At 35.6% G+C, this 26,292-nt stretch overlaps 1 protein-coding gene across 1 annotated transcript; it reads left to right on the forward strand.

Moving 5' to 3' along the window:
* On the forward strand, positions 1-24,918 carry UFL1 (UFM1 specific ligase 1). The gene is made up of 19 exons (XM_075498406.1): positions 1-131; positions 917-1,062; positions 2,148-2,176; positions 2,934-3,031; positions 3,872-3,986; positions 5,222-5,352; positions 6,002-6,060; positions 9,443-9,589; positions 10,765-10,940; positions 11,658-11,837; positions 12,224-12,347; positions 15,218-15,340; positions 17,669-17,789; positions 18,776-18,939; positions 20,077-20,207; positions 20,350-20,430; positions 21,220-21,305; positions 21,754-21,934; positions 22,643-24,918. The coding sequence occupies exons 1-19, from the start codon at positions 55-57 to the stop codon at positions 22,853-22,855; spliced, it is 2,382 nt and encodes a 793-aa protein (XP_075354521.1). The 5' UTR covers positions 1-54; the 3' UTR covers positions 22,856-24,918.
* Positions 24,919-26,292: the final 1,374 nt, after the last annotated feature.

The following is a 26,292-nucleotide window of genomic DNA, read 5'->3' on the forward strand; positions in this document are numbered from 1 at the left end:
GCTCGCTGCCCGTAGCCCGCCTGGCGGGGACTGACGTGTATCGGCGAGGCGGCGATGGCGGCCGCCTGGGAGGAGATTCGGCGCCTGGCGGCCGATTTCCAGCGGGCGCAGTTTGCCGAGGTGGCCCACAGGTGAGCAGGGCGGTGCCGATACCCGCTGCGGCCTCTGGAGCCTGCCGCCTGCCGCTGCGGACCGCCTGCCGGCGCCCCCTCCGCGCGCCGGCGGCCCTCCCCTCCCCCATTCTGCCCCCACGGAGCAGTGTGCCACGGCCCCCGGTCCTGACACACAGCGGGGGCCCAGGGGGTTCAACCAGGCACTGCCCGTCCGCAGCCCCCCTTTGGCTGGCGCTGACCTGTGTGTCGATGCTTGTGAGCCCCGAAGGGGCATTAGGGCCCCCAGGGAGTATATGCAGGTCCACGAAAGTGCATGGGTTTGTAATCGAGACGCTAAACATCGTCACGCCTCCAGTACGCTGTTTCTTCCTGACGTGTTGTTGAGCAGTTGAGGTTGTTGCCCAGAACTTGTTTTTATTAAAGAAAGCAAAAAAATCCAAAGCAAGCAAAACAAAATCCTAAAATAAAGAAGTACAGAAGGCTCAGAGACACAAATTCTGTAAGCACAGCCATTCCTAAGTGCATGGGCAGGTGCATTCTCACAGCAAAAGGGGCTGACAGCTGTTCAGGAGAAGAGTAAAAGTTGTTTTAGAGAGATATGACCCACATAAGTGAAGCCATATGGATGATTTGGAGGGCAATAAGTCGGATCCTGAAATTAGTTTTTTTTCTTAAAAAGTATTCACACAGAACAGCGAGTAATCTTCATTGTACTTCCTGTGTTTAGTATTTTTGAAACATCAATTTAAAGACAATTTTAGCAAGTACTTAGAATAACTGAGTATTCTTTATGCTGTTGATAGATTGTCAGAACGGAACTGTATAGAAATTGTCACTAAACTGATTGCAGAAAAGCAGTTGGAAGTAGTGCACACACTTGATGGAAAAGAGTATGTCACTCCAGCACAGATTAGTAGGGAGATCCGGGATGAGCTTCACGTTTGTGGTGGTAAGTGTGGCATTTGCTTTCTTCCTCTGAATTTGGAAGTTAATTTTGAAGACTACAGAAAGAATTTGAAAGTTTTCTTCAGTACCCTTAACCTTGCAAAAAAAGTGAGCTTGCTTCCTATTGCTTCATCTACACATTAATTCACCTACTGTTATTTTATTTTCACTTCAGATCTGTATTAAGCTTTTAGGTAAGCATATCAACATATGTTACTTGGTTTGTTTTCACCCATGCAGAATTTCTGAGGTAGAAGTGGTCTAAGAACCCTTTTGAAGAAAATTTGGCATTTTAGTATGGTTAAGTATCTGGCCCAGATGTTTGGCCTTGAATCAGAATTTCAAAATCATTCTCCTTTCATGTCATTAGTAATAATAATATTTTTGAGTTGTCATTGGCAGGTCTTTTATTTTACGAGCATGAAGAGCCATCTGCTTTGTAAGATCTGACTTAGATATATAAGGGAGCAAATAAGCTTCAAACTGCTTTTTGTCAATTGTTTTAATAAGAAGACAGTGTATTGTACTTTTAGTACAAACATATTTAGTACAAATATATTTACGGGTGAATTCATGGCATCATATGTTTGGAAAATTAACTTCCTTATTATGTTCATACAGATTAGCCATTTTCTTACGATTACAACAAGTATGCCTCAGTTTGTGTTATGCCGTTGTGTATCATATCAGTAGGATGGCTTGAATTGAATTTGAAGTTGCTGGGTTTTGTTAGTAGCATGCAAATGTAGAAAGTTTTGGCAATCTCTGTTTTGATACTCTTGGACTAGTGGTCAAATCCAGATCAGCATCAAGGCAAAAACTAATTGGGAGGGAGTTTGAACAGTAATTTTTACTTCTGGAATTTCTGTATTGGTTTGTCAGCAAGGCCATAGGGTAGAACAATATGGGATATTTTGCACTGACCATCTGTGGTGTCTGTGATTTGACAATATATAAAGCCAAAGTTGGTTTAATTGGTCTACAAAAAAGTAAGGAAGAAATATTCTGTACACGATGGACTATGCTATATTCTAAATCTGTTCAAACACATTTTATATACTAAAAGTATATTTGTACTTTTTTTTGAAGGTCGAGTAAACATTGTTGACTTACAACAGGTAACTTCTTAGTAATTAAAAACTATATACTTCTTTGTTTTCTTCACCGTGTATATTGTAAATACAAAGTTCATCAGTTATACTCCAGCTAAGTTATTTTTTTAAAAGAGAACAAACTTTATGAAGAGCTGGTAGCTCATGTCAGAGTACTGCTGATTACTTCATCCATCCATTTACTGCTTTATTTAAAGCTCCTATCTGCTTAATGATAATCTAGGACCTCTGAAATCACCACTAAAATATACAGATTTTCTTTTTGGAACTCTTCCTTTGTAAACTAAGGGGGGCAAACAGAAAAGAAATATGTTTTCCATTTAAATTTAAAGCTGCAGGAGCGTGCATAATTAACTTTGCATGCCTCTGGATCTTCCCTCTTCCTTCATTAATCTCTTGTCTCCACTAATCTTTATCCTCCAGTAGTCTTCCTCTGTGACTAATTTTCCCTTCTGGCTTGAGTAAAATTACTTGGAATCAGAAAACCTTTCCGAAAAACAATTTAGTATTTTCTGTTCGTAGCTTTCTGGAATTTTTTATTATATAGGTTTCTTTTAACGTTGTCACAGTTGCAAAGAGAGCTTTTTCCCCCTAAAGCATCACTGCTTTATTCCAAATCACAGATTAACTGTATGCAATAGTAGTAAAAAATAAAAGCAGCTTTCCTTAAGACATAGGAATGCGCAAGTGTAATATCTCAATGTTAGAGAATTACTTTCAATTTAAAGTTCTGATAAGAGGTTTCATTGCGGGTTTTTTTTAGGTAATAAATGTGGACCTTCTGCACATTGAAAACAGAGCTAATGACATCGTTAAATCTGAGAAAACTATTCAGCTTGTACTGGGACAGCTTATAAATGAGTGAGTACTTTCAGGAGCAATATGTATAATTCATGTGTCTTTTATTTTTTAAAATGCAGACTAAAAGTGATGGCCAGCCTTTGTTGCTTCTGAAGTGAAATACATTTTTCTAGGGCTGCTTGGTGGTGATCAGTGCTTCTTTTCCAAATGGCGAATGAGGCCTGTCTCAGCAGAGCATCCAGTGAATCCATGGAGCAAGGCTTTACTGAATGTCTCTGCCCAGTATCCTGCACTTAAGAGGCTTCATTTCTTACGCAGTGCCTTTGTGTACAGCAGCCAAATCTCATTTGCTCTGTGGCTTTGCTATCTGCCCCAGCTATTGACAAACGCTCTCATTTTTTCCCACCTCTTGCTTTACCTCACAAGCCTAAGATATATGAGCAAGTTATTTCATGACATTCAGCACACTAACAACCACTGAAGTAATACTCTTATGGGGTTGTCTCTATTATTGATTGCACTGCAGGATTTATTCTTGGCAAAGAATGTGAAGTTCCTGGCTCTCTTGAAATAATTAAGACCTATCTTGCTCACTAAAGCCCTTTTCTAAGTCTCATTAGCATATAATGTTTTCCTGTTCCTGCTTTTTGACAGTTTAATACAAGCAGATAAATGGCCAATTTTAATACTAGCTACTAGTTAGCAGGCTTTTAAAGAAACCCCACATTTCTGCTGACATTGTTCTCCTTTATTCATTTAAAATAACTTTCAGTTTGTTTTTGCAAAGGTGCAACAGAAGGAGGTATAGTGCCAGGTCAATTAATAATTCAGCATGTGGCTAACAGGTTGATCTTGAATTTCACAATGTGTTGGTTTTTTTTTTTCTTGTTTTTAAAAAAGGAGTTACCTGGATCAATTAGCAGAAGAAATAAATGATAAACTACAGGAAACTGGCCAGGTGACAATATCGGAACTCTGCAAGGCATACGACCTTCCGGGAGACTTCCTGATACAGGTGATGCAAGCCACCAACCTGGCAAATGTAGAATTGATTGTATTCACCTTCTTTTGTTATCTTTGCAATATCCATGGCTTTAATTGTGATGAGCTGTTTGTCATTCTAAGCAGAAAAGTATTAGATACATAAAGGTTGCAGTGTTACAGCTATTCACAGATTGAGGTTGATGTTTGCCTTTTCACTACTGGGCAAAATTTCTTAAGAATCTTCATGACTGTTAGGAACAGATTAGGATTAGTAATGTTAGGAACAGGTTAGATTAGTGTAAGCTCTGAAAATTTTTTTGTTTGAAATATTAAAGATGTAGGGGTAATTTTATCAGTCTCATTAGCTACCCAGGAAGCAGAAATACAATGGTAGAGAGCTTTCAGTTTATTCAGAAAAGGTAAAATAAACGTTTGTTTCCAGAAGCTGAAGCCAGACATTCAGAGTAGAAACAAAAATCTATTTACCTTTGTTAATGACTATTGTAGTGTTTAAAAGGGTTAGGGAGAATTCTCTTACCGTTGTTGACTTTCAGTCAAGGTTGGATTTTGTTTGGAAGATACTTTTTTCAAACAGTAGTCCTATGGTATGTGTTAGGTGAACAGTCATATTAGGTACCACAGAGAACCTTGTCGACTCTCAATTTATGAGCGGATTTCCTCTAGTATTTGTCACATGATCAGCTTCTACAAAAACATTTCTAACATACAAAAATTATTACATGGTTTCTCTTTCTTTCCTGGGTAATGTTTCCTGGATCTAGTTCACTTTGCAAGGATGCACATTTATAAACTGTTTGCACCTCTTTCTTTTGTGTTCATTGTTAGTAATTTTTATCTTGACTGTTTGAAAAAATGGATAGTGAATTCATCTGCCACTGGTTCATACAAAATTAATACAAAGGTTAAATCTTAGTTTTAATTGTGCATCTCCAAACCATACTTATTTCTTTTGCAAATTTTTCTTTCATCATTAAATACACATATATCTGATAGAAGAGGGCATTATTAGGAAGGCTGAATTCCCTGAAGTTTGGAGCATGGGCCATAATGGCATCAACTTACATGTAGTAAGACACATTCTCAATATACCTAAATAATAATTTCCACTTGTAGTCCTTGTTTCTGAGTATTTTGCCTGTCTTAGCAAAACTAATTTGCTGATCTGTTAATATAGATTTTTTGATTGATTTTTGTTTAACATCATTAATATACAGTTTTAGCAGTCATCCCAGCTTCTATTTACAGGCATTATCCAAGCGTTTGGGTAGAATTATTCATGGACAACTAGACCAGGAAAACCGTGGGGTGATTTTTACAGAAGCCTTTGTGTCCCGGCATCGAGCACGCATTCGTGGTCTCTTCACTGCGATTACTCGGTAAATTGCAACACCTGCAACCACATATTAAAATATTTTTACCATAGGTCTTTACGGACCAAATTCACTTGCGATTAAAAAAGAAAAGAAAATAAAGATCTATGGATAGATTTCTTTAAGTGTAGTTCAGTTCCTGGGGTGAAATATTTAGTTATATTAGACTCACTTTTTTGAAATGGGGACCTCCTTTTGAAAGGAGAACAAGGAAGGTATATCAATATACAGTATACAACACACTTAAGTTTTTTGGCTGAAGAAAGTATTAATCAGTAGTTCTTTCATTTGTTTGGAGAGTATCTATCCTCATTGTCATTGCACTGCTCCCCAGTCAATTACCTATTGATGTCTACCCACTACATGTGATTATAGATAATTTTTCTCATTAAATCAATAACTTTCTGTGTCAGTTTGTATGAAGAGAAAAACTTGGGACAGCAAAAGTTTCCTTACAATAATTATTGTAGCTTTGTTATAACTTCATAGTAATTCAAAATTAAAACCTTGTAAGCTCTGTTAAACATCAGTGTAGCACCCTGGGGCTAAGATATCATGTAGTTTTGTCCATCTGGAGTAACCTCTCTTATTTCTAGATTCTCCACATCAATTTCAGGTCATTAACTTACATTGTTTTGTTGTTCTTTTTTCCAAGGCCTACACCTGTAAGTAACTTGATCACTCGGTATGGATTTCAAGAACATTTGCTTTACTGTGAGTTTCATTCAGACTGTTTCGTATTTTTGTTAGTTAATTCATAGATTCTTCATTACTAGAAGTATGCTTTCAAAGAAGCATTTTAGTATGTAGCCTTCATTCTGGAATGAAGAGCAATATGTTTCTCTTTAGTGTAAAAAGTGTTAAACCTTTTGTGCTATCCATAACTGAAGAGATGTTCTCTGTATCTAAAGCAATGAAAGCATACGTTGATGAAATGCCTCTGGGGGCAGAATGATGCAAGAAGTACAGTACTCATTTTGTCATCTGTTTTGTTATTTGCCTTTAGCTACTGGCAGTTTTATCAGTGAAGCACACAAAAGGGGACAGATTTTATGTAGCCAAATGGCATTAACTGCTCTGGATTTCATTTATTGACTTTTCTCTGTGATAGCAGAGGCAGAGCTTTTGTTACGCTCTTAGTTAAATGTCTTTATATGCTGAGAGATAAAGCATATCCTTAAACTGTTTGCTTTTATTTTCCACGGTTCTTTTTTTAAATAGAAATGCATAAAGATTTCTTATCCAACTCCTGAAACTTTTAGGCAGTACTTAACTCTTTCTCACTTCTAATGTTGCAGCTTTTCTTTGACTGCCCCTTCCTGTCTGTCCAAAACGCTGCTTCAAGCATCATTAGTCTTGTACGCTGCCTGACCAAGTGCTGCTGGTCTTCAGAATCCTTTAATGGTTTTCTATCTCTTCTCATGAAAGTTAATATTTCTCTTTTGATTGGGTCTTTTTGCCTTCATGGCATTGCACACTTCAGCTCCGCTATGATATCTCTCCTTACCTTCTTGTTCTTTGCGACAAGCCCATTCATTAAAAATTAAAACCTTAGCATTTAAATAAAATCATATAAACACTCTACTTTTACGTAATCAATTTAAGGTTTCCTCTTTTTTTGGAATGCACCATCCAGGTATTCATAGATTAAAAGGAAAATCTGTCAAACTGCATTATAGTAATGTTGCAGTACCCAACAAATATCAGTATGTGGTTACAGTCTTTTTCAAACAGATCCTGCAAGTACATGATCATGTTTTGCTCATGTACAGTGTTAATGTGAGTTGAAGTTCTAGTGTTTTCCTGCCACCAGTAGTCATGGCTAAGTGTATTTCTAGTACTTTCTTTTTCTTGGCCTTTTTTGTAGTGAGTTTGTTCATCTTTTTCTTTAGTTTTTCTTACTGTATTTCATCTCCTCTGCAGTTTCATAAGTTTCAAAGAGCTTTTTATTCACTGTCAGAGCACATTTAATTTTATTCTGTCCATTTGCTGAGATACCATTTCAATTTCGCAAATGCTGGAAATTGAAAAATATCTTTTAATGATGTTACTTATACTCCTCACTTTTTATCTTTGTCATTATTAGCAATGTGTTTTAAAGTGGTCTTTGTCAGTTTTGTGTCTCTTCCAGAAAAAAAAAAAAATGTAAGTTCAGTGTACTGTTTGTGTAATTCACAAACAGTTAATTATTTAATCAACACTTAGTATTAGACAAGAAAAACAATAGTCTGTGGTTCTATCGCATAGCTGTGCTGCTATTCATGTTAAGCTGGCATGAAGTTATGATAGAAAATAATTTTAGAAATGAGAAACTGAGTTAAAACACTAATTACAAAGCATAATGAAAGCACAGATGTTCTTCATTTCTGAATATTGTGTTGCTGGCACAGGCATGGAGGGATGCTTATTGTCTTTGCCAGACTTTGACAGAGACCTAATAGGACACTACAAAACACTCAATCACCTTTAAAAATGTGTGAGATTACAGTAGTTCTGCAAAGGTCCTGTTGTTTTATTTTAAAACAAAAGACTATCTAGGCATAATTGTAGTAGGGGCTCTGAAATCTCCTATGAAAGCACCTGCTCTGCCCTGGAGTTTTAGAACTGGCACTTGAAATAATACAAAAATTAATTGGCATCTTCATTTCTTCCCCTTTCTATAAAGACTCCAGTTCATTGCTAGTGCTCCACAAAATTGTTTGAAAATCTATTAAAGTTTTACACTTTTTCCCAAAATATTTGAACAAAAACAAGTTGAGATAGCAAACAGAGAACAAAACTGTATTGTCTGACAATTGCTTAAGTAGAATAGGCACGTTAACTCTATTTGCTAGGGTAACTAAACTATTAGTGAGTATAAAAATCTAATTTCATTTTCAGAATCTGTCTTACAAGCTCCATTTTAGACCAGGTGACTGAACCATGGCAGAACATGATTTCTAGCTCTTGTCTTACATTATGTAAAGCTGTATATTGTTTAAATCAGTTTCTTTTTCTTCTACATTTTTTCAGTGTAAGTACTGTTCAGCTTTGTTAGTGGCAGTTGTGTTCAGTAGCTGCCAGCTTATAGAGGCTTATCCACACTATGGGCATATCTGACAAAAAATCATGATTTAATATGCAGTATTTCTTCTGGAACCAGGTTTTCAGGTAAATTTTCTTGTGTAGGTGAGCTAAACCTTGTATGCTGTCTAAGCATGTTGTAATGTTGACTGCTACTCGTATTTAATGAGGAAGAAGCCGTACCGTGTGATACCATTCAATGTTCTATTCCAGGGTAAAATCTGTCTTTTAATGAAATAGAAACCAACACAAACTGAGGATAAAAAAAGCCATCCAGTAAAGCTCTGGAAATCAGCAGAGCTTGGCAGTTATGTCACTGATTATTTTTTTTTTAATATATCTAGTGACTTACAAAAAGGCAAAAGCAGAACATAGGATGCAAATCAGATATTCCTGTGCACCTTTAATGGATTGAAAATACCTTATTTAGCATCAAGAAAGGCTTAGTACTTTGGTACTACCAGTTACAATACGTTCTTTGTCAACAATATTTGTGCATTATCAGGAGGTTATTAGTGGCAACAGTGTGAACATTGTAAACCATGAAGATGGTCACCAGTAGGAGGTGCTCACATTTATGCAGTTTAGGTAGCAATTTTTCATGTCATTTTAGTGTGTTCAGATCTCTCTTTTTTTTCATCTTGGATAACATGCAAGCAGTGAATTTGAAGAGAACAGTATTAATAAAATGCTCATATATTTCATTGTCTGGCCAGAGAAAAATTCTTTTATGACTACTTTTCTAAATTAGAAGCTCAAACTCTCCAGATATATGTTCAATAAAAAAATGCTTTGATCCTGCCATTGTAGCTCACTGTTCTGAAACATTGTATGATTTCCAGAGCTTTTATCAAGACATTCTCATAAGTGTTAAAAGTAATTGATAGAACTTGGAAATGTTTCCCTAGAACGAGCACAAACAACTAATGGGTGGGGAAAAAAGAAGAAACAAAACGGGCAAAATAATTGCTATGTTTTGATTAATGGATATATTGAAGTGGAAAATGTTGCATCATTTATTTTCTTCTTGTAGCTGTGCTAGAAGAACTTGTTAACACTGGCCGTCTGAAAGGCACCGTGGTTGGCGGGAGACAGGATAAGGCTGTGTTTGTTCCAGACATCTATGCCAGAACACAGAGCAACTGGGTGGATTCCTTTTTCAAGCAGAATGGTTACTTAGGTAATTAATCTATCTTCTTGTAGATAAAATATCTTTCTAAAACTAGTTTAGGTAATTGGTCTTGCCCTAATATAGCTAGTGTCTAGAGTGAAGCCTCACAAGAGTAAGTGGAAATCAATACAGAAGTTGATACTCCTTTATTAAAAGACCATCTTCCTTATAATTATGTGTGTTACTTTGTCACGAAGAACCATATTTCAGCAGAGACAACCGTAGGGCTAAACACTAACTTTGTTTCTCACAAACAGAATTACAAAGGCTACTTTTATTACAGTTCTGAAAACATTTCTTAGACTGCTCATTGTAGACTTTTCAGATGATCATGTTTGACCCACATGGTTGGAGTTTCAGTCCAGGTGTCCGGATTACAACCAAACTTTGGCTGTTAATAGTCCAGATAGCCAAGTGTGCAGTGCACAGGAAGAACTTTGTCCAAAATAAGATTTGTAGAACTGGAGCGGGTAGCACTAGTGTCCTGATTTGAATCCAGATAAGCCTATCTAACTTAAAGCTGAGTGATGCTGGATGGTAGTGTTTTAAAACAGGAGCTATGGGAAAATGTGGACCTGAATAAACAGAGGAATGTGCCCTTATGATCCCAAATGACCAGTCTCTAAATAACAGTTAGTCTGGCAGTTTGAAAAGGTTCAGCATAATTTACTGTAGTAGTAGTAAGTGTTTCTGTAATATTGCTTGACTGATAGAGTATCTGTCAAAGTCTTTGAAAGTTTTCGGAACGTCTAAGTATAAACTGCTGAATAGTTGAAATGCTCTGCTTGTGAGGCATTGCACGATTCTATTAGTATATTGGAGTAACTTTTGAAAACAAAACATTTTGACATTGTATATATGTAAATATTGTTCATGTTATATTACTTTGGAAAGTTATAATTGCAAAGATAAACTTAATGGTATAAGAATCTGAAAAAAAAAAAGTTTTTCCAAAACTCAGACCAAAGTCATGTCCTTGATTTAATCTTCCTGGTTCTATTAACTGTGTTTAGTTGTAGCTTGTACTGAACTAAGTTTTAGGTCAGCATCAGCTTGAGGCTGCATTTACTTGTATAAAAACTATATGTAATTCTTCATTTCCTGCTTTAAAAAAAAATTACCACATAAGATCCTGCATGTATATGAAGGTACTTAAACGTAACAGACATTTAACTACTTTATAGAATTTGATGCGTTGTACAGACTTGGCATCCCTGACCCAGCAGGCTACATTAAAAAAAGATACAAGTCTACACCACTCCTATTTCTGAGAGCAGCTTGTGTTGGTCAAGAAATTGTGGATCAAGTTGAAGCCTCTGTAGAGGAAGCCATCAGCTCTGGAAACTGGATAGATGTAGCAGTAAGCAATCCTTTCAGTTGTTGTTGGATTTATTTATTTTGTCTCATTTTTGTGTCACATGATACTTTATTGAAAGTGCAGATATGTATAATGAAAATTCCATGTTGTCAAAAAAGAATATTCAGTTTAAGTAAAATAACAAGTAAAAAGTCATTATTTGCCTTTAAGTTGGTCTGAACAAACAGGGGAAGGACATATCAGTATTCAGTTGATAGATACCTAAGACTAACTTCCTTTTCAAAATTAGTGCTAATGTATTCTGCTAGACAGCAATATATTTCTGTGGGGGGTTTTTTTGGAAAAAAGTTTAAACTGAACTCTTATGACAGTTTCAGTAAGCAGGAGGATATTAGCCATTTTGTCCTGGCTAAATCCTAATTTTAGGCCTTACAGCACTACTTTGTCGCTTGTAAGAAGGCCTGCTGTTGTTTTGTGTTTGGTGTTACTCTGTATCTGTTGAGCTGCATTTTGAAGAAGTTGCCATGTGTTTTCCCAGAAGTAACACATTCTATAGCAATGTTGATTTGGGATGTTAGAAGATTTAAAATAGTATTTACTCTTAAATTACTAGTTTAATTTTAAAAGTGCAATATATTCTAAATAGTTAACAGATGTCAAATGGGGTGTCTGTGGATTGTGTTTATCCACATACAAGTATGTCTGTCCATTCTAGAACAAATTATTGTATGTAAATGATTTTGATTTTCTTTACCCTAGACTCTTCTGCCTAGCTCATTGTCAGTAGAAGATGTTGGGATTTTGCTTCAGCAAGCGATGAGATCTTTAAACAAAAATTCTTCAGGTTTAGTCTTCAGTGACACCATTGTGGTCAGTGAGAAATTTCTAAGCAGCTGTGCTGATCTTTTTTCTGATATGATGCAACAGAAAGCTGAAAAGGTACAGGTTTTTTTTATTGGTCAAGATGCAATATATGTTGAGTGTTGGAGTATAGTTTATGTGACTTTCCATTTGCTGTTACCATCTCTTTACATCTCATCTGAAACATATTTTAAGAAGAAGGGCAAATGAAGAAAAGGTTTGTATATGTAATCAGTGTAATTTACTGTATATTCACTTGCACTCGGAGAACACCATCACACTAACAGTATGATCAGATGCTGAATTTTGAAGAGAAGAGTAAATGTCTCTTCATGTGTTGCACTTGGAAAACATGTTGTTAGATTAGTATACTTAAAAATGGCCAAATGGCTTAAATGTTTCCGTATGTATCTTTTGTTGCTGTGTGTATCTTTTTGCTATTAAGTGCATGTTCTTCATTTTAGGAAATGAAAAATAACAACCCTGTTAATTTAATCATTGAAGAAGATTTAAAACAGGCTTCTGGTTTAGAGAATTCATATGCTAATAAAAAAGACAAAAAGGATGAAAGAAGAAAGAAAGCAACAGGTAAGGCATCAATATTTAGCTTGAGCCAAAAAAAAAAAAAAAAAAAAGAGGCTTGTTTAGCAGTGGGAATATTCAAATATAAAGTTACTATATTTTGTAGTCCATTAGTTGCCTCCAGTCCATTGCTGAGGATATTTAAAAAATAATCCAACCACTTCTCATCATTATACTGTAGGTGTAGATATATCTAAGCTATGTCTGTGAGAACTAATTTCAGATTTGCAGAGGATTTCAGAAGTGCAGAGGAAGTACCATAAAGATATCTTGAGTTAGTCCAACACAAGGCAGCTGGCTTTAGAAGCAAGGAATACATGTTCATTTATCAGTGTGTACGGTGTGGTCACATAAGATTGAGTTGCGCACTGAGGACTGACCAAACCAGTATTAGCTCAGGGACCTCTGTACCATTTTTTATTACACAGTCTGGATACAGTCTTACTCCCCACTTTTCAGGGATCCAGGAAAATGAAAATATTTCCTAATAGTCTTGAGAAGTTAATTCCAAAATCACTCTGTCTAAATTGAGAAATGAGGTATTAAGATTGGGTTTTTTGGAGAATATAGTACATCTTTCCTGAGAATCCCATGCCAGACAATCGTCTGTTGTTTGCACGCAATTGTCACACACAACAGTTATTTGGAGATTCACACAGTTTACTTCAAGGTGTATTCTGGGTTAAATTAATCCCAAGCCTTACTCCATTTGTGTGATGGCTGTTTGGAATAGATTTGAATCTGAGGAAGAATAAAAATGTTTTAACTCTTTCAAATCTTTCTTTTTATTTGTAATCTTCCAAATTATTCAGAATAAAGACTGTATTTTCAGTCCCAAAAACTTTGTGGCTCTTGTGTTGCTACAGCACAGCTGAGCGATCTATGTTGAACTCGCATGCAGAGCTTTATGTGCTACTGAAAGTGACAGAATTAGAGCACTGATGCATCTAGCTTAATTGAATATACTTATCTGCAAAATAAAACCTTATATTCTACTCTTAAAAAGGCTATGACTGAGTTGACATGGAAACTAAACTTATTCTTGCCACAAGAGACAGCAGATTTTTCTAGGCCATAACTAAGCCAGAGAAGCTTGAACTTTAATTGAACTGTCATAAATAGAATGACCTCAGTTTCCAGCCCTCTGAGGAGCGAGAGTCTACTGAGCATGTACTGCATGTCTAGACACATTCATATGGACAGGTAACATACGCTGCACCATCAGCAAGCACTATCCTGAAGTGTTCTTTTTATGGACTGTTAGGTGTATTACCTTAAAACAATCAACATCACGGTTTAAGGATTAGATGTTGTTATTGTGTATTGGCAGAATGTGGCCAATGTCATGTTGCCTATCGTAAGGTCTGCGCGTGACTATATCAATATCTGTTGTTTAAGTGTAACCTGACATGGCATAGTGTTAATGCAGTTCATACAAATACGGATTCTGCCATGTATTGGATTAATGAAAACTTTCAAGATGTATTCTCTATTGTCTATTTATAATACCATTTGCAACAGTCTGTTACAAACAAGTATCTGTAGAGGCATGTACTCTTGAAATCGTTTCTGTAGGTTACAGTCCATGTATCCTGTTGTCATAAAATATGGCTTTTCTGGCAGTAGTCTCTCTTGGTTCATCTCTCTGTGGATAAGATCTTGACTGCAGATTGCAGCTTTTTCTGTATGGCTGTTAAAGTGGAATACAGAATAAAGGGAGCTTGTTTCCAAAATAACTGGTATATTCCACAGTTGACAAACAGGTTGTATCTGCTCAGCTGAATGCAGTCACATTTCAAATAAGCTTGTGAAAAACTTAGTAAACAACTCTTTCATTTTTTTGGAGAGGTCACAAACTCAGAAGGTCTCACAAGTACACCATCCACTGCTAGCTGCAAGTGAACTAGTTTGCTGTTCCTGCACAGTAATGCTTAAAAGCCCATCTATGGCACGTAACAGATGCAGTTAGCTTTGTGAGTATTAGCCTCATGTCTTTGTGTTTCCTTTTCTTAAAGGATAGTACTATTACATAATGTAGTTATTTGAAATCTTGGACCTTATATTTAAATGGAAAAATAACTACTTTCTCAAGACTTAGTGCATGTATAGAACCAATTCTAGAGTTTAGATTTCTTTCAAGTGAAAAAAGAAGGGAACAAGCTGTGAAAAAGGGAACAAACAGCAGAAGAGCTTACCTTGTTGAGAGGGACTGTATTGCAAATTGAGATCCTGTCTGCAGTGTGAATACATGGATTATGGGACCTATGAACTAAGTAATTTGTTATGTTTGTCAGAACTGGAACATCTTGTTGCTTTATAGTCATCTAGGAATAGTAAAAAAAGAATTAGTGTTCTAGTTAATTGAATGCTTGCTTCCAAGAATATTTTGGATAAATGCTTACTACATAGGATTCTTTCTCTGAAAGTTAACAAAGTTACATTATCTGTAATATTTTTGAGTAGCTCAGCTATTCAGCATCACTGAATAAAAATGCTAAATGTTTACTAAGATGCTATTTTCAGTCAACAGAAAATCTCCTGTTACATTATGGACACTCGTATCTCATCTGTTTTCAGCTGGGAAAAGATACTGCTCTTTTTTTTTTTTTTTTTAATGCTATGTACATTTGATATGATTAGTATTTGTGTTTATTAATGATATTAGCTTAAACAAGGCTTTGACTTAGTTGCCTTTTTTTCTTAAGAATGAAACTTACGGCCCTAAGATTCTGGAATATGTATTGTAGGTTACATTAGAATCAGGTTGTGGTTTTTTACTTCAGCATTAACAAGTAACACAGCTGAATTACCATAATATTGTGAACTTTTTAAGTGCTGCAGCTTTACTGTGTACTAAGCAAATAATTCTCCACCAGAGGGCAGTGGAAGCATGAGAGGAGGAGGAGGTGGTAATGCTAGAGAGATCAAGATTAAGAAAACCAAGAAGAAAGGGAGAAAGGATGCTGACAGTGATGAAGAGTCACAAGCAACTAGCACAGGTTTGTCTTTTATTTTGGGCACTATCTATTCATACTGACATGTTTTTATCACTTGCTTTTCCACATCACTTTCTGTTTTTCCCAACTGTATTGATAAGGTCAGGTAAAATATCAAAGAAGATGAGAATACAGTTTAGTTAGAATTGTGTCAAAGGATATGATGTTGCTATTTAAATGAAATGGACATACCGTATTCACTGAAAAGTATAACTTAGTCTTTAAAAAAGAAATTTAAGTAAAGAAAATGAGAGCTTTTTTTTAATTATTTGATTTTATGTAGGAAATGCCTTAAATTTCAGGATGAATGTTATACTTAGTTTCTTAACACGTGCTGAATAGTGTATGATAAATAGAGAAGTTCTCATCCAGTTCCAAAGCTTAATTAGCTTAAATTAACAAATCATAGCAATGAAACAGTACTTAGGTGTTTTTTCTCATAGCAGTTAAAATATACAGTCAAAGTTTTAGTATTTTAGATTCATAAGATAATAAGATTCATCTTGTTTAACTGAGACTTCTACATCTGAGCTAGGTACCTTTATAACTATTGACTTTGTAATGGAGGAAAGTAGGTACTTTGAAGACCTAGTCTGTCTCACTTGTTTTAGATGTGTATTACAATCTGTGAATTTGAATCGAACCCTGTTGGTGCCCATTTCTCTACCTTTACTGTTAGGAGAAGGAGCATGGATGGCTTCTTCAGAAGTAAACACCTACATTGTTAGACTTTTAGCAAACAGTGGTTGCAAGTGAAACAATCATAATTATGTGTTACTTCTTTTATTTGATGGAGTACCAGAAATGTGTACTTCCATTTTATATATAGTATCTAGACTTTCAATACTGACTGAAAAATACTTTTAAACATGGTATTTGAAGTTGTGGAGTACAGCATCTTAATTTTGTATGATACTACTCTCATAGATTACTGTAATTCACATATAAGTGAAGTTATTTTTCAGGACTGCTCAGTTACTGAATAAAACAGTGTTAAATCATCTTTTTTTTTGGTATAGCTTTTCATGGTTTACAATTGTTGCTGTATTGTAATAAATAGATTGAACCAAAATCCCAAGATAAATTCAGATGTAACCATTCAAATATAAATAAGACCCTTCCAAAACTTGATTTAAGCTGCCTTTCCACCTGTTTATGTAGCCTTGTATGTTGTTCACTGCTACTGTGGCACAACTAGGAACATCACTGATTTCCTATTCAGTTCAGTTCAAAGAAATAAAACCTAAGACAAGTGATGCAAATGAAAAACAATTGCTCACCGCCAACCGACCGATGCCCAGCCTGTCCCTGAGCAGCGGTCCCCCCGCCCAGCTTTCCCCCAGTTTCTATACTGAGCATGACATCATATGGTAGGGAATATCCCTTTGGCCAGTTTGGGTCAGCTGCCCTGGCTGTGCCCCCTCCCAGCTTCATGTGTATCTCCTGCTTTCTCAGTTGGTAGAGCATGAGAAGCTGAAAAGTCCTTGACTCTGTGTAAGCCCTGCTCAGCAATAATGAAAACATCCCTGTGTTATCAACACTGTTTCCAGCACAAATCCAAAACATAGCCCCATACTAGCTACTATCCAGAAAATTAACTACCCCAGCCAAAACCAGCACAACCTGGTTTATGCTGCATCTGGAACATGGAATGCCTGTGCTTTTCTGGTTCCCTGTCATCATCCTGATCTCATTCTTATATGTAAAAACTAAATTCTGCAGCATGCAGATAAACTTCATATTTTGTCCAAAACCAAAATACAGATGCACTAATTCATATGCATTTACCAGCAGCATGTAAGTTGAATTTATTACTGGAACTTCTTGTCTGTTTTAATATTCTTGCTTTATCGTGTCTCAAATTTTATACTGTAACCTCAAGTTTAGGATACTCTCTGTTACGTGATTGTGTACCTTACTAAATGGGGTTTAAAAAAACCCCAACAACCTTGTGAAATCCTTCAAATAGGAATGTTCTGTTCAGTTTTGGTGTTTTCAAAAACTATTTGGTCTTGGTGACATCATTGTTTCTGAACTAATGGATGGGCCAGGCCGTTTGAAATGTCTCACCAAAAATGCATGTCCTCATACAATACTTAGGTTGTCTACTACAGAAAATAACTTCTAAGTGATCAAAAGACAAATTTTGCCAGTTTTTCATATGTGTAAAATTCAACTGTTGTGTGTAGTCATCCCTGTTTTTGCATTGTTGGAAACGCACTTCTGTGCAGGTTTGGACTTTGAGATATTTCAATGTCTCATGCCACAGAGTAACTGCAGCAAAACTAAATATAATGTTTTCTCAATGAATGTTTCTCATGGCTGCTATAGGTAGGAATAAGCAGCTGGAGTTCCCTTTCATGTCACAAGAGGAAATTCAGGATGTTTTAAAGACCCACATGCAGGATTGCCCTGAAGAGCTTATTACAGAACTTGCTGAACATCTAATAAGGTAATTTCAGTGATTCAACTGGAGTTAGAAAGTCTGTGATTCACTTCAGATGAATCTTCTCTTCAATCTGTTTTCTTGCTTAGAAAAAAATGTTTTGCTGATGGAAGTGAACCACAATATTCTTTGTCTGTACAGCTCCATGTTACATACTTGCTTACGTATTAGAAAGCGATGCTGACACAGTAATGAGAAATAATGCTTCTGCTTAGTAGTAGGTGGTTCTGTGGCCTTTGTCAGCAAGCATATTTTCAGGTTCATGGGTGTATTTCCACCCCCTTACAGCGATCCATGTTGGCGTTTCACCAGTCCCATCTTCTGTAGAGCCCTTGGTGTATGTTCATATTCCTTGTCTTTTGTGGCTCCACTGGTACCTGTGTGAACTGGGCAGTAAGCTAGGTCAGCAAACTGTTCTAAGCAAAGATGAATAACTTCTTTTAAAAGATGTTCCATACAAGAGAGAGGATGTGAATATGTGTGTTCAGAGCAAAAAGGACAATAGGGCTGTAACAGCCCAAGCTTGAATAAACTTGGAGTGCAATGGTAACGGCATCTTTAGAAGGGCCTGTGCTATTTTAGTGCAACTTAAGTCTTGCCCTCTAACAGCTCTCATTGATCTGAAATTTGTCCACAGACCCCTGACAGAGTTTGTGAATAGCATTGCTTCTGGAGATCTTTTCTATCTTTCATCTTTTTCCCATTTAGGAGTTATTACGAGTTAAAACCTTGGCAAGCATTTACATACCATGCATACTGTAACCAATAGTACCTCTGCAATTACAAAAATACATTTTACTTTCCTGGTGCTTTTTTTCTGATTTCAATTATTTGCTTTTTATTTATCTCACCACTTTGTGGCATTCATGTCCCATTCATTTACTGTGTAATGAGGTAGCTTTCTCTGTTGCTGATATATTTGAAAAAACCTTCTACAGTTTTACACTTTGCTTAATGTTCCCTTTCTCTCCTTTCTTCTTCCCTATTCTAAGACCTTTAACAAAAACTTATCAGGAAGTTGTACGTTCTGTTTTCACGTCTTCAACATCTGCCTCTGGAGCTAGCAGAAGACAGACTATGAAGGACTTGCAGGAGGAATTCTCAAACTTGTACAACAACATTCGGTTGTTTGAAAAAGGAACAAAGCATTTCACAGGTACAATAAATGTATACTTTAAAAAATGAATATGCTCCTTCAAGGGTGTTGAATTTATTCTGGAACCTACATTCAAGGTCAAAGAAGAGCAACGGTTTAAAAAGGAAAAACTTAGAGATGTGTTTACACTGCGTAACACTGACCTTATGCTGGAGTGCATTGCTTCGCACACTTACTGAAATACGTTCTCTTTATTTCATATCTATAGTCTGTTATATCTTCTGTCAAGATAATTGTGGGTTCTTGTCCTTCCTTCTAAAGTGTTTGCATCCCATCCCAGGTTTTATTGTCTGGGGGGAAAAAAAAAAAAGAAAAAAAAAATTAGTAAGCTTACTTCATTCTGTCACCTGTGCCACTAATAAAAAAATTGACTACTACCTGATTCTGAGAAGTCCCTGTTAAAACCTCTTTTAGGTTTGATAGTGAAAGTAGCTGCTCTTTGAGGGTAGTTTTTCAAAAAGGTGTAGATTCATTTTGCAGTGGGTTACTTTGTAAGGTGTCTTCTTTAGCTACATACATTTTGTGACAGAAAAGTAGCATTAGGAAAATATTGTAGCAGAGCATCTTGGAAATGTCTGTATTCAGTTTTCTTCTAGAACTTTCCCTGCAGAAAACTTGTAACAAAAGGAAACACTAGCAAAAACCTCCGATATTCCTATGTTTAGGAATAAATGGAATTATTTCTCATTAGCCTCTCTTCTTGTACATGTGTTCTGTAGCCCCTTTTTTCTACAATTCTACTGTTTCAGTTTTGAAGTCATGTGCCTGCTCTTCTGTTTAACTGTTTATCCTGTAGACTTTTCCTTTACATACTTTTTCCTTGTTGATGGATAGCAGTGGTTGTTCGTTAGTGGTTCAGGAGGATTGTACAAGGACTAGTTTACTGTTTATGCAGGTACACCTTTGAAATACTAACAATGCATTAAAATGCGCTTAGAGACCTGAAAGCTCACATTTTTCACTGAAGAATGTTCCATAAGCAACTGCAAATGAGGGATGTTAGCTTCACGTATCCAGATGACTTTCTCGTACTACTCATGGTTGATAGAGTCCACATTATAGGAAGTTCTGTGATAACTGTCATAGGAATCAGATAACTATAATAAGTTACTTTTAATCGCTTATTTCTTTTAACAGATGAGACCCAGACTAACCTTGCCAAACACCTGTTGAAGACTGTCTGTACTGACATTACAAATCTTATTTTCAACTTCCTAGCATCTGATTCAATGATGACAACAGAAAATTATTCTACAATCACAAGTGAGGTACACAGATAACAGCTCCTTTTTAACAGTCTCAAGTAGATTAGTGATGTTTATTTAATATTTAATTATCTTCTGTTTAAATATGCCTACAGCTAAAATGGTAATTAATATTACAGATTATTTCCATTCTTGTCCCATCTAGGTCCGGACCAAGATTTTAGGTAAATTGCCAGAAGACACCAAAGGTCCTTTAATTAAACTGCATACTTCTCTGAATGGCAAGGTAAAGTGATCCAGAATCTTTGAGTTCAGATTTTCCATTCTGCTGATACAATGCTAATAAACAGCTGACATACATAGTGTAGTACGTAATTGCTGCTGCTGTGAAGGATGAAGGCAAAATAATCTTTTGAATTTGTGTAAGTCAGTGAGACTAAGTACATTTTCATATCTGTGAATTTTAAGAGGTAAAAAGGTGATCTTACATTTTGATACTGATAGTCACGTAGCTCTTTGCTTCCAGATGGAATCCAGTGTATCTTTTATGTGCACGTGAGAAAAACAAAAGCTGAGAGAGAATCCACAATTTGAAGTGGTTGATGTTTCTTGTGTTTTGTTCCAGAAGTTCCTTGTATTTTGTTCCAGAAATACATGGGATTGTTCTCCCATGTATTTCTTAACTAGTAAAATCCTGGATGTTTAAAAAAAAACCTTCAGATTATGGCAGTCTAAGTACAAAGAAAAGTAATTTATTCATTCTTTTATGCAAAAGGCCATACTGATATGTTTCTTAAGAAAAAATAGATCTGTAAATAATTGTAGAACATGTATTCCTTTTTTAATTCCATTTTTTAGACTAATGGATTATAGTTTGTTCTAGTTTTTAAGTATATGAACTATTGGAAGATGAATAAAGTTAATTTCTACTAAATACTTTTTACTTTCTCTTTTGTTCCATAGTTTATTCCAAATGTATTCACAGTCATCTGTTCATGTGATTAATTGTGAACAGTAGTTAAACTTTTTTATAATCTGCTAACACAGATTAAATATTTATATCATTTTTTAATAGAGTGTAGAAGATTTTCTTTCATGCCTTGATTCTGCAGTGGATATTTGTGGTATTATGGTGAAAAAAGGAGACAAAAAGAAGGAAAGGTACCTTAATTTTATTTATTCTATGCATAGTATGTGAAATGTAGCTCTGTTGCTGCACAAATGTTAGATGGTTAGTTTGGTAGCAGTCACACAGAATGTGTAAGTAAGAGGCAGCCTTTCTTTCCAGATCGTTTAACTGAAAAATACAAAGTCAAGCAGTCCTAATTCCATGGGAGAAGGAGGAGGGGGGAGGGTTCATATTTAGCTAATTTGCTTGACTCACTGCTTACTACAACACAGTTTATAAATTCTTTAGGGGGCTTTCAAAATCTGAGCTACACCAGTGCTAGCTTTTTTTTTTTTAATGTGGAATTTCACAAAAAGAAATGGTCAGTCAGAGGAGAAAATTAAAATTAATTGAAGTTAGATGTGTTTTAGAGTCTATTATCAACTACTGTGAGACAGAATGATAAACATATTTTTATATAATGTATTCCTGTTCCTTTAGGCAAGTCCTGTTTCAGCATAGACAAGCTCTGATTGAACAGCTAAAAGTCACCGAAGATCCAGCTCTTGTTCTGCACCTGACGTCAGTACTATTATTTCAGTTTTCAACCCACTGTATGCTTCATGCACCAGGAAGATCAGTACCACAGATCATTAATTTCCTAAGTGGCAAGATCCCAGAGGTATTCCTTTCTAGCTTTTTAAGGGGAAAGTACCTTTTTTTATGACACAACATAAAAGTTGTGCCTTATACTATTTCTGCTGCATAAGACTGGCACCCTTGTGTTTCATGTCTAATTATTACTTTATGTACAGAATACACAATTTCTCTGGTCTGTATTGTATTTCAAACCTATCATTTCAGGTGTCTGTCTTCAATATTTTTTTAATAAAATTAAAAATCAGGCTGTTATTAGTACTGTAGCTTTTGCCTTTATCCATAGAGACAGCTATGTATTGGGGGTTGTTACAATTCTTATAACTGAAAATTTTACACTCTCTTTCCTCCCAGCTGGAGCATGGTTGCTTTTTAAACTTTTCTAATTCAGTTTTAAAGAAAGATATACCTTTTCAAAAGTAAACATATTGAAATTCTATATTCTAAACTGTCAAAATTGGTGATGTTTACTAACTGCATTGCTTTCTTTCTTCAGTCGATAATTGTCCTATTCTTGCAGCATGGATGCACTTTCATTTTTCTGCCTCTTTGAATGTCTCTCAGAATTTAGGTTGCAAAATACCTTGATAGAAATACATTTATGTATCACTAACCCTCTTTAGGCAAGAATGGGACAATGCCTTTTTAAAAATTTAATCTTTAATTAAAGATCTGTTTACCTTCTCCATAACATTGACATTCCTTTGTTTTGTTCTGTTTTTTTTCCCCTCAGGATCAGCATTCTCTGTTAGTCAAATACCAGGGATTAGTAGTGAAACAATTGATCAGCCAGACTAAGAAAACTGAACAGGGAGACAGTGACACAACGGATAACCTGGAAGAGGAGGAAGGAGCAGATACCATTCGAAAAGAGCTCCAGGAAATCACTACCTCTATCAAAGACCTTGTTCTCAGACCTAGGAAGTCTTCTGTAACAGAGGAATAAAATTATTACTCAGTGCATCCACATCCATGATACAGTCAGATTTTATTTTTTTTTATCCTGAAGGGAAGGATAGCAGAAAATGCTTGACAAACTTTAAAATTTGGCTTCTAACAATTGCAAATCACAGCCAGGGAACACAGTTGTTGAGTGATGGTGGCAAATGGAGTTTTGTTACGTACTACTACAGTGTACGTGTAACACACATTAAATGTAGATGTGACAGAGCACAGTTGTGGACGGTTTGGGTATGAAATTAGTGTTTTTTAATTAGCACCTTCATGTGAGGCCTCAAGAAATGGTTATTCTTCAAATAACAGTGTGTTCTGTTCCATACACACACAGGCTTATAGTTTTACCTCTCTAATTTGGATTCATAGTGATCTAAGGATTGCATATAAGTGTATATAAGCCTGTATATCTTAATTTCAAATACTAGTTTTGAAACATATACTGATACCTAATAGTATACCAATGAAAGGCCATCTTTACTTTTTTATATCATTAGTGGAAGTTTTCAGCTTCTGTTCACTGGACCTCAGCAGGAAAAACACTGAGTACAAGTGTCTATTGCTAAACTTAAGAGAAGTGACCCAGTACTAATGTGAGTTTCTAAAGGTACTGAAAGCTTATGAAAATCAGCACGCTCATGCTATTAATGTATTCTGTTAATGTCCGTAACAGCAGTTCATTTAAAACGTAATTCGGACAGAGGAGGTGATACCCTTTTGCATTGGTATTTTGGGAGTGGATAAATACTGTTATGCCTGCCATATTTTACATGCTATATGTTCATTCAGCGGACTTGCTGAGTTATTAGTCCAGTTTCCGTAGCAGTTAGAAGCGCTTGCTTGCATTCTGTCAGCTCCTTCAGAGAACTTGTGGTATTCTGTTTATCCTAAGTTTCTTGAAAAGAATTTAGTTTATGATCTTTCTGTGTAAACTGTATAGACCAAAATATTGGCTAAAGTGTTTCCCTCAAGATTTTTACCAGCCTTATTTTTACATGAGTGGTACTTTATGTCTTCAGGAAAGTGGAAAAATGTGTAAAACAGAGTTCTGCCACTATTAATGACATAATTCTTCTATGTCAAATATACTTCTAACTTATTTTTAAGAGAAGATAATTTTCAAACCGGAAATATTTTAGTTGTATTACTTCAGTAATGCCCATTGATTTCATGTGTGTAATTTCAGGTTTTTGCATAAAATCAAGTTTGAGTAGTAAGACAAGAAATAGAGTTCTTTTCACTAAAAATGTCATTCATCCATTCTTGCCAGAATTCTTTCATGCTGAAAGAAAGCAAATTCTGTGCAAGCCCTACTCTGTTCAAGTATTTCTGTTTTCCAACAGTTCACGTATTCTATAAGCTTAATCATAAATATACCCAAGCCTGAAACTGCAACAAACAAAAGTTGAAGAGGCCAAGTATGGAAACTCGGTAACAGATTAACCAAGGTTAACTTAATTTTGGTAAGGTAAAAAATTGAATTTTATACATATATAAAAGGCAATAATGTTTAACAATGTTCACATCAATGCTGATCTTCTACCAACTGTAAGGCAAAACAGTTTGCCAGTTGTGAGGCAGAAGCAAAGGTAGTTGTTTCTCTTTCCTTGGCTGGAGGCTATCATAGCTGACAATAAAGGACAATGAGGAGTAAGGGATGAAAAATATTCAGGCTGTTTAACTTTGTTTAAGAAATAGAGTTTGCATACAGGGAATAGGTTTGATTTCTTGTTATCTAGCCAGAATAATTATTAAGTTCCTATACTGAATGTAAACAATTTTATATGACATTGAGCTATTTTGTAAATAATATGCCATGTGACATTCTGTATGCAAATATGAAATTATTTTAATAACATTAAATGATGAAGTATTTAAAATGCATTCTGTTGACTTAACTAATGGTTGATCATCTTACAACTTGCAGCTTTCAAACAGCAATTGGTAATATGCACTGTTTGATTTAACATGCCATTCTGAGTGTCCCTGTATTTTTGTTTGATACTGTTTTGTGCTGGAATAATAATGAATGTATTATAAAATGTACTATATCATGTGTTAGGCTTGCTATATTGTAGCCAATGTTATAAGGATGATAGAAAAAATATATTCTTTGAAATATATATACGAGGGAAGATATGAGGGAAGCACTAAAATTCAGAGATATCCTCTGGCTACTAACAGAATTCAAGGAGACATAGGTTGGAAAACCTTCCCAGATATTTTTGTTGTCATTTAGATGTGGAAAATCAGTCTTTATGATATAAAAGTATTTTGAAAGAGAAAGGAAAGGAATATTCACAATTTCCTGAATATTTTGCTAATTCACAGGGTTTTTCCACTCCCTAGGAGGAATGTATGCAGGAGGAAGAGTAATCTTGTCTTAGAAATCAGAGGTTCAGTTCAGAAAACAAAACTGCCCTTTGGAATATCTAGGAAAATGAAAGGTAATACAAAGTATACAAATTAACGATTTTACTTTGGTTTTAAGTTTCTAGCGTCAGCCTCTCATTGCCCTTCACCTATGGTATTTAACCACCACCATTATATTGTTATAGATTCATAAACCTGACATGTATATATGCATGTATGTATATATATACAACTATTTATAAACGGGCATCTCGTAGCTTCATTTGCTGCTACTCCCAGCAAATTGGAATGGGTGCATTAGCCATAGGTAGAATAATACCTTTCTCCGCAACAGCCTTTCCTTTCCTTGGCAAAATGTGACTTTTGTAGCTGGCTATTTGCAGGTCTGCTGGAAATAAGCAAACTGTTGCTCTGTTAGAACTTGCAGCCTTCTTTCCAATTCTCTTGTTTCGTAGCTTCTTCAAAAAATGGGCACAAATTTCTAAGTTTCTAAGTTAAAGTTTCTTCTTTTAAAAAAAAAAAATGGCACAAGTTTCTAAGTAGGCTACTCGTGCAGTGGTTGCTCCTTGAATTTTTTTCCTAATAAGTAACAGTTACATTTTTCTTAGGCCAGGAAAATGGAAATTTCTACAAAACTGGGTAGATTTTGGTTGGTTTTTTTTAATAGGAAGTTTAGGACTCTTGCAGAAGATACAAGAGTGACTGTACTGGGTCAGATCAAAGGTCTGTGTAGTCCAGTATTGTGTCTCCAGCAGGGGACAAAAGTGGATGCCTAGGGAGGAATGTAAGAACAAGGCATGTAGTAATTTTTCCCTTGAGTTCTTTTTGAGCCTCCAAATATGTGCTACTCAAACTTTTTGAACAATGATTGTACTTTAAACATAGAAAATAGCAATTATCTGAAGCTTTTGGATAAACAGGATACTTGTGAGAGCAGAATTCCTTTCTCTGCGGACCCAAATAACAGCACATATTCAGTAAATGCCAAAGATGTTTTCTCAGGAAAACAAGTTAGTTGTTTGTTTGTTTGTTTATTTTAGGAATTACTTTTTTTTT

This window comes from Mycteria americana, chromosome 3 (assembly GCF_035582795.1).
Source record: "Mycteria americana isolate JAX WOST 10 ecotype Jacksonville Zoo and Gardens chromosome 3, USCA_MyAme_1.0, whole genome shotgun sequence".
Lineage (NCBI taxonomy): Eukaryota > Metazoa > Chordata > Aves > Ciconiiformes > Ciconiidae > Mycteria > Mycteria americana.